At 36.5% G+C, this 18,262-nt stretch overlaps 2 protein-coding genes across 3 annotated transcripts; one reads left to right on the plus strand and one right to left on the minus strand.

The window, feature by feature from the left end:
* The first annotated feature begins 1,918 nt into the window (after window positions 1-1,918).
* Window positions 1,919-7,663, plus strand: selenou1a (selenoprotein U 1a). 2 transcript variants are annotated; one of them, XM_077197177.1, is made up of 7 exons: window positions 1,919-2,016; window positions 3,378-3,763; window positions 4,555-4,734; window positions 4,852-4,943; window positions 6,484-6,624; window positions 6,830-6,994; window positions 7,090-7,663. In XM_077197177.1, exons 2-7 carry the CDS (start codon window positions 3,445-3,447, stop codon window positions 7,183-7,185), a joined length of 993 nt encoding a protein of 330 aa, XP_077053292.1. In that variant the 5' UTR covers window positions 1,919-2,016; window positions 3,378-3,444; the 3' UTR covers window positions 7,186-7,663. The 2 variants fall into 2 exon arrangements, with proteins under 2 accessions (XP_077053292.1, XP_077053293.1); XM_077197178.1 differs by lacking the exon at window positions 3,378-3,763.
* A 905-nt stretch (window positions 7,664-8,568) lies between these two features.
* sfxn3 (sideroflexin 3) lies at window positions 8,569-17,583 on the minus strand. Its single transcript, XM_077197179.1, has 11 exons — window positions 17,449-17,583; window positions 16,460-16,635; window positions 15,171-15,341; window positions 14,525-14,623; window positions 13,188-13,263; window positions 12,413-12,498; window positions 11,685-11,812; window positions 11,456-11,505; window positions 11,310-11,359; window positions 11,159-11,206; window positions 8,569-11,080 (listed from the first exon to the last, which is right to left on the minus strand). The coding sequence occupies exons 2-11, from the start codon at window positions 16,621-16,623 to the stop codon at window positions 10,984-10,986; spliced, it is 969 nt and encodes a 322-aa protein (XP_077053294.1). The 5' UTR covers window positions 16,624-16,635; window positions 17,449-17,583; the 3' UTR covers window positions 8,569-10,983.
* Between the last annotated feature and the right edge of the window lie 679 nt (window positions 17,584-18,262).

Below are 18,262 nucleotides of genomic sequence, written 5' to 3' on the forward strand. Positions count from 1 at the left end.
TGTCTGATCCTGACAGAAAGCGAGTCATGATGGACCGCAGTGGGAAATACGTCATTTCCATTATGAATGCATGAGTATACTGTACTTGGAATTGATACATGTTCTAGTGTCGCTATCATGATAAATAACGTCTGTTTGTGCTTTATCTGCTCAGTGATAACTATGCCTATTGGGTGTTTGGACCAAAGCTAACACAATCTTTTGGTCTCAGGTATCAGAATGTGTTTGCTGGATTCTGATGGACATGTTTGTCCTACCTGCAGACAGTCAGATGTGTCTCAGGTAATATACATAGAAACTATAAATAACATTTATTGCATTTTATTTCAAAGAATATGGTTTGAAGAAGTAAAAATATATATTAATATCAGACTATGCTAATAATTTGTTTTGATTTGATTTGTTTGAAAACTTTTGGGTTTCAGCCACAAGTTTTTATTAAAACTGATATTCAGAACAGGTTAAAATATTATTTTGCAGACAATTCTGAATAAAAATGTAATGTAATTATAATAAAATAATAGCTATAAATAGGTATTTTTGTTATAAAAACACAAATACAGACGTTTTAGGAAATACAACACATTCTTTATATTGCTATGCAAATTCATAACCAGGGGCCTATACCATGAAGCCGGTTTAGGTGCCTAGCCAGCTATGTTTCAGTTTAGTTTGCGTCAACCCTGGGTTTTAGGGACCATGAAAGTGGTTTGGCTTTTAGCAGTGTATATCGCCATAGTAACTTATGCTCCACGGCTAACCTGGTCCGGGGCAGGTTATGTTCTAGTTAAGAGGTTGCAAACTGAACTTGGACCAATCAGCTGTGAGCAAAGTGACACATGTCGTCTGCGATAAAGTCACTCCACCTGTTTCTACTCCAAATTAAAGGTCACTACATAGCAAATGATTTTTAAAGACAAAATCGTCAGGTTTTTAGTGATGCTTATTTAGAATAATAAATTTGTATGATTTAGATATTATTTATGTAATTATTATACCCTTTATCAATCACACATGTACAATTTTAGTTCATCAATTATTATTACGCAGTTTAAATAATAATTATGTAAATAAATATGTAATAAATAAATATGTAAAGGTAATATATATACGCTTTAGCATCAATAGATGAAGCTATAAAATGACTAGATGTGAGCTTAAATGTTCAATTCTCTCTAAACCTTTATCAGCTGTATAAAATAACTTCACAACTTTTACTTGCACTGATATACAGTAGCGAGACTTTTTCTTTTAGTTGTCCTCTTCCATAGACAGCTGTTTACTTCTTGCTGTGTAAATTTGTTTACATTCTTATTATTTTAATAATTCTATTTAATAAGTGAATTGCGCTGCTTCTCTCGCGAGAAATTAATCTCAGTTTCACTCTTTCTCAACATGTGATTGGCTGTTCGCTATTGATGTCACACTTAAACTCCTAAACTCAGGATCAAAGCCTGGGTTGACAGAGAAAGTTGATGATCAGCATCATGGTACCAACAAAGCCTGGTTGGATTGGTTTGGTTTTGTCAACTCTAAACTAATCCTGTAACCCTGAGTTTGTTCAACTACCCTCTTGGTACAGGCCTCAGGACGTATATTTACCCAGTGCTAATAAGCCTTTTAATAGAAACTATACATTTTGTTGTCCATTTTAGAATACTTTACGTATAAAGCCTCTCTGCAGTCATTCTATGTCTCTGTGGCTGAATTTGTATTTGAGTGCTTGTGATTAAACTTTTTGAGAAAACCAGGCTTGATGCTAACAAGGCACTATGTCAATCTGTCTTATATGATGACAATGAGGTATGTGAAAATCACTCAAAATAAAAACTATATTTAATCATTTTTATAGCTTGTGCCTTTTTACAAAGGATGTGTACAACTTCTGCGCAGACGCAGTACAGATGTATTGCTACCTGTCTCTTTAAGAGATTAGGTTCGGCTAGTTCTCCAACAGAACGGCCGCGTAGTTTGACAGCCAACTGACAGAAAACCGTAGAACTAGTGCTACAAGCTGTAAGTATTAATATTTTTTGTTGTTTTATCAACCCTTGAAAGCAGAGCTTTAATGGAGATATTAATGTTCATGATAGTTAATATTCTTAAATGGTCAGTGCTTGTATGCATTCTAACAACTCCCTGTCTAGGCAAACATGCTAACCAGCAAGTGTTAGCTTGATGGACTTTAACCTCCTGTGCAAGCAGTGCAAAATATAAAATACTCTCTATGCGGGCTCGGCATTGCTTAGGTAACGTTACAGCATTTCTGTAACGTTAATATTTATCCTTACGTTAATATCCTTAAGCATATGTAACAGTTAAGTTACACATCTTATTCGATTTTTAAACCGAGTAACGTTAGGTAATACTAAGCTAATAGCTAATAGTTAATAGCTAACAATGAATAAGTTACAACGTATTAAATTAAATAGTAGTTATTTCTAATCCTCTACACTTCCAGGCCAAATGTAGACAGAATAGATGTTTTTATAACTCGGTGTCGCTGATTTGGTCGCTTTTTGTGTGTGTAAATTAGCGGTTCTGTACATGACAGATATCAGCCCAAATGTGTAAAGTTATCTCAAATCCTTAAAGGGAAAGTTCACCCAATAATAAAAATTCATCACGTCATCACATACTCACCCTCAAGTTGTTCCAAACCTGTATGAATTTATTTCTTCTTCTCAACACAAAAGAAGATATTGTAAAGAATATAGGTAAACAAACAGTTGATGGGCCCATAGTATTATTACCCCCCCCCCCCCTTCAAATTATGGAAGTCAACGGGGCCCATCAACTGTTTAGTTAACCATTATTCTTCAAAATATCTTCTTTTGTGTTCAGCAGAAAAAAAGAAAAAAAAAACCTGTAGGCCCACTTGCAGATAATATTTTAATAAAATAAAAAGTAAACTGTAGGTGTACTTGTAGTACAATTTAATGACTGTTTCTTAACACACTTAATACTTGTGCTTTGTCATAATGTCAAATTAAACTTTTAAATTAAAGTACGTTTTAAATAATTGTTTTAATAATCTTTTATTGTGTTTCAAAGTAGGCCTACACTTATTTTAATTTGTTGACTAAGTGCATTTAATAGCCTATAATACATTTTCATTTAATTGTAATTAACATGCAGTTGAGTGTCAAAAAACATTACATTCAGTTTACACTTGAAGTATATTGTTTTAAAGTGGCCTATATTCTATTATTCTGTATTATGAACTCTTTTGAAAAGTATAACGAAGTGTGCTTCCATTTCACAAGTGTGCACACCCACAGAGTCCCTCATTTTTGTTTTGAGGCTTATTTTAAATATATATATATATAAAAAAAACTACATTGAGAGGTAAAGCATTTTTTTCCTTTCCTCTCCAGAGCTTTCCACTGAACTTCACTTTTACCCAATTGGTAATGGTTGGCTAAACTCACCCTGGACGTTGCAATGGCCCTCATACGACTACGGCCCATGTGTTTGACCTATTTGTCGCCAAGAGGAACAATTTCTCTTAGTGTAAATTGCAATGTCAAGTACAGAGTTTCTGTGTCCCAATCTCCCCGACATCTAGCCATCAATAAGATAGTCGTAACGCATAACCTCCCTCCAAAGTATCTCCCACTGACCATCTCTACATGCCTACCACCATTCAAGACATTAGTGTTTCCCACTTCTGTTAACACTATATGCATTCGTGCTATTTCGAAAAACCGGCACTTCTCGAGGGAAAGCCAGAACAGCCAGTCTTCCTTTAGTAAGACAAAAGGTACTGCTCCTGCCCCAGCATGTCTTTGTATATTGGTGTATTATGGCAATTACATGCTTGCCTTCAGTACAAAAATGTGAGAACTCAATGTGTGCAATGAAAGCTCTTCAGTTGGGGTTCTCATGCTCATATATAATAATATAGCTTCAACAAATTACTTTTTGTTATTGAAACAATAGCTTCGTCCCAATTCAGAGGCTGCATCCTTCAAAGGCCGCATTCAAAGGCTGATTGTGTCACAGAGGCTGTCCCGATTTGAAGACTCCTTCAATTGCGTCCTACAAATGCTTCCTTCATTTCCTGTGAAATGAAGGATACAAAAGATGGATCCTTCACGGCCTTGCCTACCCCAGAGTTCATTGTGTGCCAATGACAACAGGATTTTTTTGAAAGATATTACACTTTTAAATGTAACTCTTGGGTTTCAGCTTACTCTAATAATACAAATGTAAAAGTAAAAAAACAACAACTTTAAATCGGTTCAAATGTTGACATCTTACTAAGATGTGATCATATAGTTTATACTATTTATATACAGGAATGATGGACCACGGTGAACAACATATTTAGACAGTTTGTGAAGCCCGGTACAAACATTAATGCCACTCATTAACGGCAGCTGTCCCAGTTGCTAGGCGACAAGAACAATCCTCTGTAGGCTAGACTGTCCCATTTAACAACGCTCTGTCCGACGTGGCCTTTGAAGTGCGCATCCTTCAAAAGATGCAGCCTCTGAATTGGGATTCAGCTAATGTTTGTAACCTACCATACTGTATATATTTTCACTACAGTGTCAACATCCATCCTGGAGGGTGAGACTCTTGCCATGGGCATGTGGTCACTAGGTCTTGGAGCTGTGGGGGCCGCCATCGCCGGCTTAATACTTGCAAACACCGACTTCCTGCTGACTAAACCGGCACCTGCTACTGTAGAGTATCTTGGGAATGCTGACCTCAAAACCATCGACAGTGGTAAGAAATGAACTGAAATCCAGTGGAAGCAAAATTACATTTTGGCCAATTGCTGTCATAAATAAGAAAAGCAGTCACTATATTTATTGTGATGTTTTTCCATCTGTATCCGTTCAGATGAGAGGACGTTAAAAGCGAAAATTCTCTGGGAGAGATCTGGTGCAGTGATCATGGCTGTCCGGCGACCTGGATGATTTTTGTGCAGAGAGGTAAAGTGATCGTGTAAAGTTTACTCAAAGGCCCTCATGCACTATCCAAACACTCATTTTGGGTGGAAATCTGAGTTTAAAGAGCTATGAGTACTACACTCCTATTAATTGCTGAAAACACATTAGTCTTATACCTAGGGATGCACCGATACTGCGTTCGTGTGCTCATAGAACCCGAAGTCGCCGCCATTTGCGCCATTTAGAATTTCAGCCGCCGCCAGCCAATAATTTCGTAAGCCAAATTGAGCCGCCATCTGATAAAGTTTGGCTGAGCCGATAACGATTCTATCACATAGAGACATACACACACAAAATATATAAACAATACACGAGATCTATTTTCCCACTGGATTCATAACTACGATACACAGACTCACAGTGAATTGACGACCAATTAAAATTGCTGATTTTCCGTACAGTAGAAGCGATGCATTTTTTTCTCGCACTGAGGTGAAATGGTGGAAAGAAGGTAATTTTGATCTCACTTCTCACATACTTTCCTAATTCCTACTTACTTTTTTTTTTTAACTTAGGCCTACCCAGACTTTTGTTAAATCTTCAGGGCACGGTTGCACAAACACCTGAATCAAAGATTGATGTTATGAACCAAATATTCTGGAACGGAGAGATTTATAGCACTGAACGTGATATTACTGCAGTAACAAACCACCGTTTCCACATTGCTAATTCACGACATATGGCTCATTGTGCATTGAAGTGAAATGTGCAAAACTTTGTCCAAAATAATACTGATAACAGTGTGTGTTTATATTAAGGCGAGACAAGGCAGGCAAAAACATCGTTTTTTTTTTTAACAGGTCAATTTTGAGATTTTTTGATATTTGTCTTCAATAACAGACTTGTGGTGAAAAAAAGTCAGAAATACACATTAAGGAAATATTGAGATCTAGTAAATCAGTATAACATAGACATCTGTAGACATGAAGTGGCAGCTTCAGCCATTTGCAGCTATGAAAAGTTTGGCGGCTGCAGCAGCCTTTTAGGTTTTGGCTGAGCCAGCTAGCCAGCCAATAACTTCATCAGCCAGCCATTATTCTCAAAACAAATGGCTTCGGGCTCTATGTGCTCATACTCATTCAAATGCTGCTGCGTTTACAGTACAGTGCTTGTGACAAACACAGACAACAGAGCAAACAGAGAGCAGAATGGATATATCAGAGAAGGATGTCTATGAAGTTAATGTATCAAATCACTTTTCAAAGACTGTTCTTATAAAAACTTTGGCACGGATTTTAGCGTACAAATTTGTGCGTATGCAAGTTTTATAAATGAGGCCCCAGCAAACCAGTATCCCTAGGTTACCAGCCTGCAAACACACCTTATGCCGGTGACCAGCAATAATGGATTCTTCAGCAGGGTTGCCAAAGCAATGGTGCAAAATACAACATCAAGAGACCTTTTATGTTATTATGAGAAGTGTACAAATATTTTCAGTTCATTATTAAACTATGGTGGGAAATGAATGGGAAACACTGAGTCTATACATTCGATACATGAAGATGTGATTGTGTATTTGCAGGAGGCCTCTGAGCTGTCCTCTCTGAAGCCCCAGCTGGATAAGCTCGGGGTCCCTCTGTATGCTGTTGTGAAGGAGAATGTAGGTACGGAGATTCAGGGCTTCAGGCCTCAGTTCGCAGGGGAAATTTTCTTGGATGAAAAGGTTAGTAAACATTAAAGGGATAGTTCACCCAAAACATATGAACTTTTAATCATGTATAAACATTGATCAACGCAGATATATAGAGATGGTAAATGGAAGCTCAAATGGGCTTGCATGAAAAGCTTTACTGAATAATGCACAAAACTACCAGTAATTCTTTATTCATTCATACATTGTTTTGCCTGGGTGTCTTATTTGTGCACAGCAAGCATTTTATGGGCCACAACAGAGGAAGATGGGTGGCCTTGGTTTAATTCGCTTGGGAGTTTGGCAAAATTTTATAAGGGCCTGGAAGTCGGGTTTCCAGGGCAACATGAATGGAGAAGGTTTCATCCTGGGAGGGGTGTTTGTCATAGGATCTGGTGAACAGGTAATATACATAGATATTTCATTCAATCATTACGAACCAAATCAGAGATTTAGCAACTTGACTGTCCTCATACATCCCGTTTTTTCCACTTTCAGGGGGTTCTCCTAGAGCACAGAGAAAAGGAGTTTGGAGATAAAGTCAGCTTAGAGTCTGTTTTGGAAGCTGCTAAGAAAATTGTGGTAGAAAAGTAATGTTGTCTAAAGTTTGATCAAAATAGAGTTCTCTCTTGTCACAATCCACCTCATCTCACTTAATTCTACTAATGCTGTGAATGGGGAAAAGCTCAGGTTATGTTAAATTGTTAGTACTTACTGATAAGTGATAACGTCACAGAGTTGCATGTGGCCTCATTTTAATTCTGGTGAATTAGTACTTACAAATGAGAGTAATGTTGTGTTAAGTAATATTTTATTTGCACTTTAGAAAGTTTGTCATGAACCATTGTATTGTTGTTTTTCACCTTACGGTGTTCCTTATGGTTGCCTGCTGCCACGTGACTCGTGATTTTTGGAGGTATGTGTTTTAATGATAGTCTGACTCCAAACTCAATGTTGAAAGAGCAGATTTGATGCCAACACATGCCTAGATACCCTCTTGTTTTTGGTCAGTGAGCAGCCAGAGGTTCAGCTGCGGGTGGACTCAATGAACAATAAACATGTTACCTCCAAATATTCAGTTTGTCTGTATTTTACATGCTTTTGAGTATTGATATTTGAATTCTCATTCATTTACTTGGAAATAACTATATGTATGTTTGTCTCTATTTATACTATTGTTCATAAGTTTAGGATCAGTAAGTTAAAAAAAAATAGAAGAAATACATTTATCAAGTCACAGTGAATACATTGTTAGAAAAGATTTCTATTCATTAAAAAGTATAACTAAAACAATATTAGGCATTACAATTGTTTTCAGCATTGATGATAGGAAGTGTTTCTTGAGCAGCAAATCAGCATATTAGAATCATGAATCATGTGACACTGAAAACTGATGCAAAAAAAATCAGCTTTGCCGTCACAGGAATAAATGTCATTTTAAACTATATAAAAATAGAAAACAGTTGTTGTTTTAAATTGTAATATTTCACATTATTATAATTTGTTTTTTTGTATTTTCGATCAAATAAATGCCTTGGTGAGCTCAAAAAAAACATCTTTCAAAACAACTGTACTTACCCAAATCTTTCAATGGGAGTGTATGTACAAACCATTTATCCTCATGAGAAACTGCATGTATTGCAGTCCTTTACATTGTATTTCTCCTCAACACAACTTGTATACTACTCTTAAACATCTACTGAGACATTCAGCTCTAATCCATGATTAGTATATATGCTTATGTAACAGTCCTTTTCTCAGCTCACCTTCTTTTATGCTTGCATTTTAAAACTAGGGACTTTGAAACTGCTCTCAAAGAATTCAGCTTATTGTTTAAACATGGGTTTCATCTGGGTAAGCCATCCGGTTAGAAAAATGTCTGATTAACTGATCGACTGTTATAAGCCAAATATTAAGTTTTAAGTACGAGCCAAGGCACCTCTATAGCAAGTGCTGACAAAATATAGTCTCAGACTGTTCGTTTAATATCTTTATTACATTGTTCCAGATAAAATACACACAAGGATTAACAAAACTATATAAAATGCTGGAAAAATAAAACACAACGAGCACCAATAATAACTATAATAATTGTGCTAAAGTGGGTCTTCCTGGAGTGACATTTATATGCATGACCATTTATTGTGCTTGCATTAGTCTGCACTTTCCATGCTGTGGGAGACCTATCAATAAATATGTGCTCTAAGCATCAGGAATATGTACAGTAACAGAATTGTTTTCCTTTGTAAGGTCTCATTTTTGTAACATGCCAAATTTTTTTGGTGTGACAATCTTTATTTTTAATTGATGGACAACCATAATGTTATAACTGTCAATAGAAAAGAACACAATGGCCATTGTATGTTCATTAACAATCTTGTGTGTGTACAATTATAACAATGGTTTTCTATTAATTAGGTTCACTAAATTATTACATTTGTACACAATAAAACACTTTTTCATGAGATCTCCAATAAACATTGTCAGTGGTCTAGTGCAATTTACAATCATAAAACTTACTAAGTAACCTGGTGTACTTCTAGTAAAATGTTACAATAAAAGTTTTGTGATTAAAGAGGATATGACAGCATAATGTCTGTTGAGAAAGACAAGTAACACCCTTGTTTAAGTTTGGAACTCTTTGTCTATTATGTTGAGCATCAATATACATCATTATATTACATGACTTTGGTGCATTAAACGACCGACTGAACTTGTGCTGGTACATTGCATTATTATAGGAAGAATAAATCTTGACAGCATGTGGTTATACTTTTCTGTAAGATTTGGTGTAACAGGACATTCCAAAAGGAAATTTAGACATTTTTGTATAAATCACAATCACATAGTCTTATTTGCATAACATATCCGACAGCTCTCTCTAGCAATCATAGCAACAGGGACATTGTGCATTAATTCCTGACTGTTTTCCACAGCACTACTTTTTTTTCAACCGCATACTTATGTAACATATAATGTGCTAAGATATTAGGCTAAACAATATTTGCCTGCATGGAGTGCTCAAGTCAAAAACTAACAGATCTCTGTCGCCTCTCAGAGGACATGATGAGAATAACATCACATCAATGAGAGTTCTGAGAGTCTGATGGCAAAGAAACACTGTAAACGTTTTTTAACTCAATCCACAAAAACAATAGTAACCAAGCAACAAAAACTACACACTGTAACAGTACAACAATATGTCAGGAAAACAAGTTTGATCTTATTCGCTCAGATTACAGTAGGCCGTTAACTGACAAAAGGTTAGGTTACATCATACACTACAGACACTATGACTGACATCATATACATATACATTATATATAAATATATATATTATTATTGATACAACATCTCATAGATTCCCCCATGACAACAATAAATAAATCTGATTGTTGTTCCCATAACTTAATGTCTGAGATGATAGATGATCAAAACAGGGCATATGAATCAACTCTTTCTTCATACTCTGACTGAGCATATTTCATCTATCGAGCATGAGTGAACTCTGTTCGTATAAATCGCTCTTGCTGTCTGAGAGATGTAGTGCTTTTGTCTTTAAGCCCAGACATATTCTGTCCCATTAGGGGGAATTATTTTTTACAATCACACAAATGCAAATAACAATAGATATTATTTTGACCTCTTTACAATTCTTCAATAACACACAAACTACAATCCACACAACTAAATATCTCAGAGACCTTTGCTATGACTCGAAACCACACAGGCCTGTAAGGCTTAAACAGAAATAATGAAGTATGGCCTGCAGGAAGTAAAGATGTACATCAGAGATAGTCACCTAATAATTAGTATTTTGATGTGCTGATGAAGGAGTGTTAGCACATCTTAGGGCTTCTTTTGCAGTACAGAGAGTAAAGTATACTGCATTTGCTGCATAAGTGCACTTAATGGGCACATAATGGAGCATGTAAGGTGGAAATACTCCTGGCAGAATAAAGTTGAAAACCCAATTTCTGGAACTGTCTTCAGTAAGAACGTGCATGTGAGAGAAACCTTTGAGCCACAAACCTGGAAAACTTAGAACACTAACTAAAGAATATAAATGAAACTAAAAATCTTACAATACGCATATGGTAATCTAGAATAAATCAAAGTGATGAATGTATTGGTAAATAAGTCAACATGTGTGTGATGGGGTTTATACATAAATGCAGCAGTTAATATTCAAGCTTAACTAAATCCAGCAGCAAGTTCTGCCCTTCATTGTACATATAGTCATTAAGGATTGTGCAATAGCATGGGTAAAATTGACAAAAATATATAACTCAGAACAGCAAAAAAACAAAAACAAAATTCTGCCTTTCAGGTTGTGCCCACTAACCTCCAGTGCAATGGAAGACATCAGAATGGGCTGCAACCTAGACTGCTCTACAGACCCTTGTTGAAATAAACAGTGGTGGTGTGAGGATTGCTTTGTCGCAAACTCTCTTGAAGCTCCGGCTCCAGGCTGCTCACCTTCATAGAACTTCACAGAGACAAAAAGACATCCCAATTCAGCACATCGAACAAACTAGGGAAAATAGATAATATAAGTAGCACTCACCTTTTCTGTGGGAACAGGGCGCAGCACAACGGAGTGGCAAACACCAGGCTGTGGGGATGGATATTTAAAATAAATCATTCATTCATTGTTTTAAACCAGTATTGCTGTGTATAGCAAATAAACACTGACCAAAAAAAACAAAAAACCTTACCAGAATCCAACAAGTCCAACTTGTACAGGGGCATTGAGAACCGGGAAACGCTGAAAAATGGACAGAAATTTTGCGATGCACTTTAAAAACATCCAATTTGCTTACAGATTCAGAGAAATGCTTGAAATGACTCTGTGATTCTTTACCTTCATGAAAGCTTTCTTCTCTAGGGCATTCATAATAACTGGAGGAATAGCTGTTTGAGAAAACCAATGCAAAAAAATAAAATACAAGGAGAACACTCTCTTAATTTCATATTTTACCACTTTTTTTGGCTGTGAATAAGAGGTTATTAAAATTAATCAATCAACCAATAAAATAAAAAAAACCACCAGAAATATAGAGAAACTCCATTATTTTTTTACAAAAGCTTACCCATGGCTGGCACTGCCATGCCAATACGAGACACCACAACCTGCACGATGGCTTGCTGAGCAGCTTTAGTTGATTCTCCGAGACGTTTACCCTCAGCATCAGTAACAGGGATACCACACTTCAGCTCTCTGTAGAAGCATTAAAAAAGAGAGAACTCATTCAATGGTCAATTCAACATTTTTAAAGCCAATTAAAGGTGCAGTAAGCAATTTCTGAGAAAACAAACAAACAAACAAACACACCCTTCTTTGCTCTGCCCCTAAAATCTATCAGTATTTCTGTATCATAACTGGAGCAAAGCAACAACAAAAAAATGCTTTGTGAAAAATAAAGCCAAGATGACGGACGACAGGGAACTACAAAAATGTTACATACAGTACACAAGAGTATATTCAAGCAAGAGTTGGTTGTTAGTCGCCAGCAGGGCTCCAGCTCCAGACAAACAATAGCACTCAAAACTGTCCTACTATAGCTAACATTACAACAACAGCATTTCTTGATTCTGTGAAACATAGCAAAACCAATGTTACTCATATGGAGCAGAAACAACACAACTTTGGCAACCTTCCTGCTCTGGTGTCTCCAGCTCTGGAAAGCTGTTCTAATATTACTACAGGTCCTAAAACTCTATCCTTCTTTTTACAGTGATATTCCTGACTTTTACAGTGATATTCCTGACTTTCTCTTTTGTAATGTCTTTCAGCCATCTCAGTCTTTTTTTCACTCACCTTTGTCTCATGAAGGGTATGTTGATACAGTTTGCCGCTGCCACTGCAGCAAATGGAACAAAACGCCCCATAATAGCAGGCAAGTGCTGGAGAGAGATAAGACATTGAATGACTACTGCCAAAAATTGTCCACAAAATATAAACAAGCATTTAAAAGTAATTCAAATGGTACTGTCACACAAGATCAACAATTAAGCCTAAAAAGCAGTCACTTTCACTTTTCTGCTGTATGACAGGTTTGTTTATGTGTCTGAATACAGGGGGGGGGGGGGGGGGGGATATATATATATAAATATATATGTACACATATCATTCAAAAGTTTAGGGTCAGTAAGATTTATTAATATATACAGTATAAATCTAAAGAAAGGTATACTGGTATTCAGCAAGGACACATTAAATTGATAAAGTGACAGTACATACATTCATAATGTTAGAAAATATTTCTATTTCAAATAAATACTGCTCTTTTGAATTTTCTATTTTCTATTCTATTCTAATTCAGGAAAAAAGACTTTCATGTGCCATTACAGGAAAAAATTACATTTTAAAATAGAAAAGTCATTTTAAATTCTAATAATATTTAACTGTCATTTTTTACAGTAATGTAGATCAAATATATGCAGTCTTGTAAGTATACAGTAATATAGTTATTTCAAAAACATATAAATGGAATGTATAAAGAAAATTGAGTAGTAAACCAATATCTTCAAAAAATTTAAAAAGTCACTGTAATAAACTATAAATATTGAGACAGTTTAAGGAAAGGACAGACCTTGGTTAGAGACTTCAGGCCAAGGGCTGTTATTACAGCTCCAGTGGTCGCACTGACGTAGGCTGCACCAAGCTGACTGTAGAGGCGAAAATCATTTGCATTAAGTATTATGTATTGTTATGCGTTACTGAGCAGATCACTATATAAATATTTCTCATGAAGCTCATAATTGCCACACTGACATTACAGAATTTTTCCTTTACCAAGACTATAGTTCAGAAAGAGCAATGTTGTTAAGTAGTGATTTCATCCCTAAAGCATGTGTACAAACAATATTAAAACAATATAAGCCTCGTTACGTAACTCCTAAATCCAACAACTGATGCTTGGTGAAAGAATGCTACAGGCATTTATATTGTTAGATGATAAACTGCTAATAAACATTATCAGAATGGAAACAAAAAAAATGATCATGCTATTTAAATCTGCGAGTATTCAGCATGTGTAGTGATCATGAAACAATGACATCTCTGCTCCATGGGAAGTTCATGAAGTGCAGGTGGAATAGACTCCACCATTTGAGTCATATGGCTCATGCAACAGCTTTCAGGACACTAAAGGCGGGCGTACACTGCGAGCTCGGACACTCGGGAGGTCGTGAGCAATTGCACACGTTGTGAGTCAGTTAGCCTGATAATCATGTAAAAGCAGCTGGTACACAGCATGACTGTACTGCACGGCGAGCTGGCGGCAATCGCATGAGCTTTTGCGCTAAACACAGAGACCGGAGCTTTCAAAATTGCTGCTATGGCTTTGGATAGAAAAAAGAAAGAAAATAAAAAGACGAGTGTGCAAATGATTTGCTAAAACGAAGAGAACAGTACAACCATTCCTTTTAACAAAGACAATTAGAGAGTGTATATTTGTGTGTGTGTGTGTGTCAGTGTATGTGCAAGTGTATGTTACATGGACTATAATAAAAAATATTCATAGATCTAGCATATGTGACATTGATTTGGCAATAGGAGACAGCCTATGTCCAATGGTCAAAATTGGGTCAACTCCCCGAATTTTTCGAACATGTTATCGTTATTCAAAAATTATCGTGAGGTGCTTTGTAACTTACTCAAATTGGCTCGTAATTTCTCACACAATGCAAGCCGCGACCATAAGAGCATCAACGATTTTTACACGATTCCTCCCAAAAGAAGAAAAAAAGAAAAGCTTTTACGACATCAAAAATCGTAGCGTTTACGCCCGGCTTTAATGGTGAAAAATATACCAAAAGACAATGTGGGCGAAACACATCATCACACCATCAAAAGGTGGGTTGCCATGAGGCCTTCTATAGAAACCTGCAGCTAGACTGTTTCTAGTAGTGATCTTAGCCTTCATACTTCATAGTGAGTGGCGCGTCTCCACTGCGGTTAGTGTAGTTGACAACGGCATTGAAGGACTGGTTAACCCACTGCCAAAACACCACTGCTGGGGTTGTCCTGAAAACATAGAGAGAAACTTGAATTTAATGAAAAATGCAACGTGTATTTAAAAAAAATAAAAAAAATAAAAGACATTTATTATGAGACTTCTTGGACAATGCTGCAGTCGTAAGAATCTCCCACACAAGCCTGTAATTTGAGTCACATGTTGATCTTACTCAAAATGACACATTTGCAGATGACTCACTGATCCGAGTAATTATGTGTCTTCAAAACTGGGAAAAAATAACTGCATCTTATTAAAAGTATTCTTTTACTCTCAAAAGTTTTAAGAACACAAAATACTGCCATAAAACACAGTCAACCTTCTAACCCTGAATCAAACCACCAAACTTAGCCGTTCAGTAGTACTGCTGTCTTTTCCATGATGACTCATTTAGGAAATATTCCCTGAACTGAGCGGGGATGTTTATCCCAGCCATGGAAAGATTTACTCCCTTTCCTTTTATAGCTCAAATGTATAACATTTTCAGGTCTAAATACACTTCCTGTCCATATGGTGTTCAGAACGATGAATGATCAAGAGTGACAGTGCTCTTCTTACCTGTAAAAGGTGAGCATGCAACCCGTAATGGTCATGTTCATGGGTACTTGTGCAGACATGCGTCCAACTAGCAGCATTTTCTCTCCTGTGTCTGGGTGGAAAGCAGAGTCGTAGATGTATTTGGCCCTCCATAGTTGATCTTCTGTTAGCCCAGGCTTCACGACTCCCAACCTGTGAAAGGGCACAGCAGAGCAGACAGATATTTTATTCAAGACATGTACAGTAACACATCAAAACAATAAATGTAACAGATTCATCCTATGTTAAACTGATAACAACATAGAGAGCTGAAACAATATTTAAGGTAAAGTGTGTTATTTTGGGGATTTTAAATCCCTGCTTAATATGCAGAGACTTATGCCAGTAAGCCATTCATAGGTTGATTCCTACGAAAAGCTCTGTGGCGTTTTCAAAACATTGCTATTTTTGTTTGAGCATTTCAACCAGCAACACTGGCCAATGGCATTTGGGGTGGGACTGGGATCTGTTAGTCTGACCAATGGGAGAGGGGGGAGTTTTGAAAACAGCCAATTATAAGACTTCAGTTCACAGGGCATCAGAGCAAGTAAAAAAAAGAAAAAGAAACCTCACATAAAAGTTTGTGGTCAGTAATTTTTAAATATTTTTGAAAGAAATCTCTCATGCTCACCAAGGCTGCATTTATTTGGTCAAAAATACAGCAAAAAGAACAATATATTGTAAAATATTATTAGAATTTAAAATAACTTTTTATTTAAATATATTTTAAATTTTCATTTATTCCTGTGATGACAAAGCTAAATTTTCAGCATCACTCCAGTCTTTAGTTCCACATGATCCTTCATAAAACATTCTAATATGCTGATTTGCTGCTTAAGAAACATTTCTTATTATTATCAATGTTGAAAAGAGTTGTGCTGCTTCATATTTTTGTGGAAACAGTGATACTATATTTCAGGATTCTACTATAAAAACAGAATTTATCTTACTTGAAATAGCCTAGAAATCTTGTTACATTTCATAAATGTCTTTACTGTCACTTTTGATCAATTTAAAGCAGTTCCCCTCCCATCATCATTATCTAGCAGTTTTATCATTGGTAGAATATAAAATGAGTAAAATATTACAATACAAGGATTAGGGTTAGATGCAATTTATGCAATACGTCAAACCTTTAAGCCACAGGGGGGGGAATCAAAACAGCAATAAAAGTCAGCAATAAAAGAATCTACCCACAGCACTCACCCCAAAAGTTCATAGACTAGAAACAAATTGGGATTGGGATTTGGAAGCCCTTTGGGATTACAGACCTGTAGTCCTCCACAGTAACTCTGGCATCCTCCAAAACCTCACTGGACAGCAGCACGTTTCTGGGGTCCGTCACCATGAAGAAGTGCTGAGCCCGGCCCATAAATGTGCCCTGGTCCCATCGTGGTTCTTTAATGTTGATATTCAGTGGCAAATCTCCAGACATCCTACTCGCCTTCTGTGAAGATCACAGATAATCTACTGAGAAACTCACTCAATTAACTGAGAAACGAAATATTGTTTAGAAGCTGTCAAGCCTGATTTGTGTGAACATGGTCATTTTCACATTAAAGTAACTTAGTATGAAAAATGAAAACAAGTCAAAGGTGAAAGTAAAACAATGAAATGTTATGACTGAAAATAAATTAAACCCTGTTTACTAATAGACAATTTGATCGATGCTTAACACGCTTACCGTTAGCACGCCCATAAACAATAATGTCTGACAAATTAACATGCGAGATTAGCAATAACTGACATGCCCAAAAACAATAATATCAGACAAATTAACATGCGAGATTAGCAGTACATGTCAAAAGAGCAAGGACTAGCCGGGGTGTTGAACTTGCAAAGATGTTTATGTGAGAAATATATAACTAAACTGCTTAACAACTAAAGAAAGATTTACCGTTCATCTACCATGGAAAAGCGAGCGATATAAACAGCATAATTTCAGCTTTTGTAGCTAATGCTAGCTGCTATGCTGGTGGGATGTAAACGAACAATGGAATGTAAAATAAAGACATTTCCTATGAAACGTGATCATATATTTTGATTGAAGATGTGAATTGCTCCGCTGTTCAGTATGTGCTTTTTGCGTTTAAAAAATAAGCGGTGTAATTATAAGCACATATATCCCCTTCAACCAGCTAAGATAACGTTAGCTAGCTAAAACATAATCTCACACTTATATGAACACAACAATCAAATCGAAAAAGAGAAACGTGCATTTTTGTTCAAAGGGTCATTCAGTAAAATATGTGTCACAGACCTTGCTAAAAGACCACAGGTAAAGTTCAGGTACACCTTGAAGCAGATGACCTCAGCACAGACTGCTTTCCTCTGCGTGATGACAGTACACTGCCCGCACTTCCGGTCTGCTTGACTAGCCTTGAAAATCTGCGCGAGAAGGTTGAAATGATGAACGTGCGTTTTTTGTGTGAAAAGGCGGTGTTTGGAGCAGAGAGATCTGCGGTTGGCTCGAGATACTGGGCGTGGATGAGAACAGCGTTATGATTGGCAGATGGTTCTAAACCGGGGCGTGGATATGCTTTATGATTGGTTATGTGCTTCGTGATTTCCCGATATAGGCCATTCATTGGGAGCGCTAACCTGCACAGACAAAGTTGCTCTAATGGGGATTTTGAGCTTTGTGAAAAAAGTGTTACTTTAGCCGTTTTTGCAAACTTCCGCCAGATTTACCCACTGAAAAGACGGCTTTATTCCTTTAACCAATCGTAATATATCCTAATTTATCCTAATGTTGTCCTTGTTTCCATTTTGATTAAATAGCTGCGGGTATATTTGGTGAAAAGATGCAGAAAAAAGCAGAAATCTTGACTTTAAATACATTTACATACTTTACCAAATAAGTTCTCGATTTCTGTGGCGAATTCAGTTTGCTCTGCAATAAAATCTGTAGGTGTTCACTGTTCATACTTTATACCTTCATACCCACTTTCAAACAAAATTCAGAGCTAAGAATTAAAGGGACAGTTCACCCAAAAAATAAAATTCTGTCATTATTTACTCACCCTCGTTCCAAACCGTTAGACTTTCGTTCATCCTCGGAACACAAATGAAGA

The sequence above is a fragment of the Siphateles boraxobius genome, unplaced genomic scaffold (genome assembly GCF_051911475.1).
Source record: "Siphateles boraxobius isolate OS27281-9 unplaced genomic scaffold, OSU_SipBor_1 37, whole genome shotgun sequence".
NCBI lineage: Eukaryota > Metazoa > Chordata > Actinopteri > Cypriniformes > Leuciscidae > Siphateles > Siphateles boraxobius.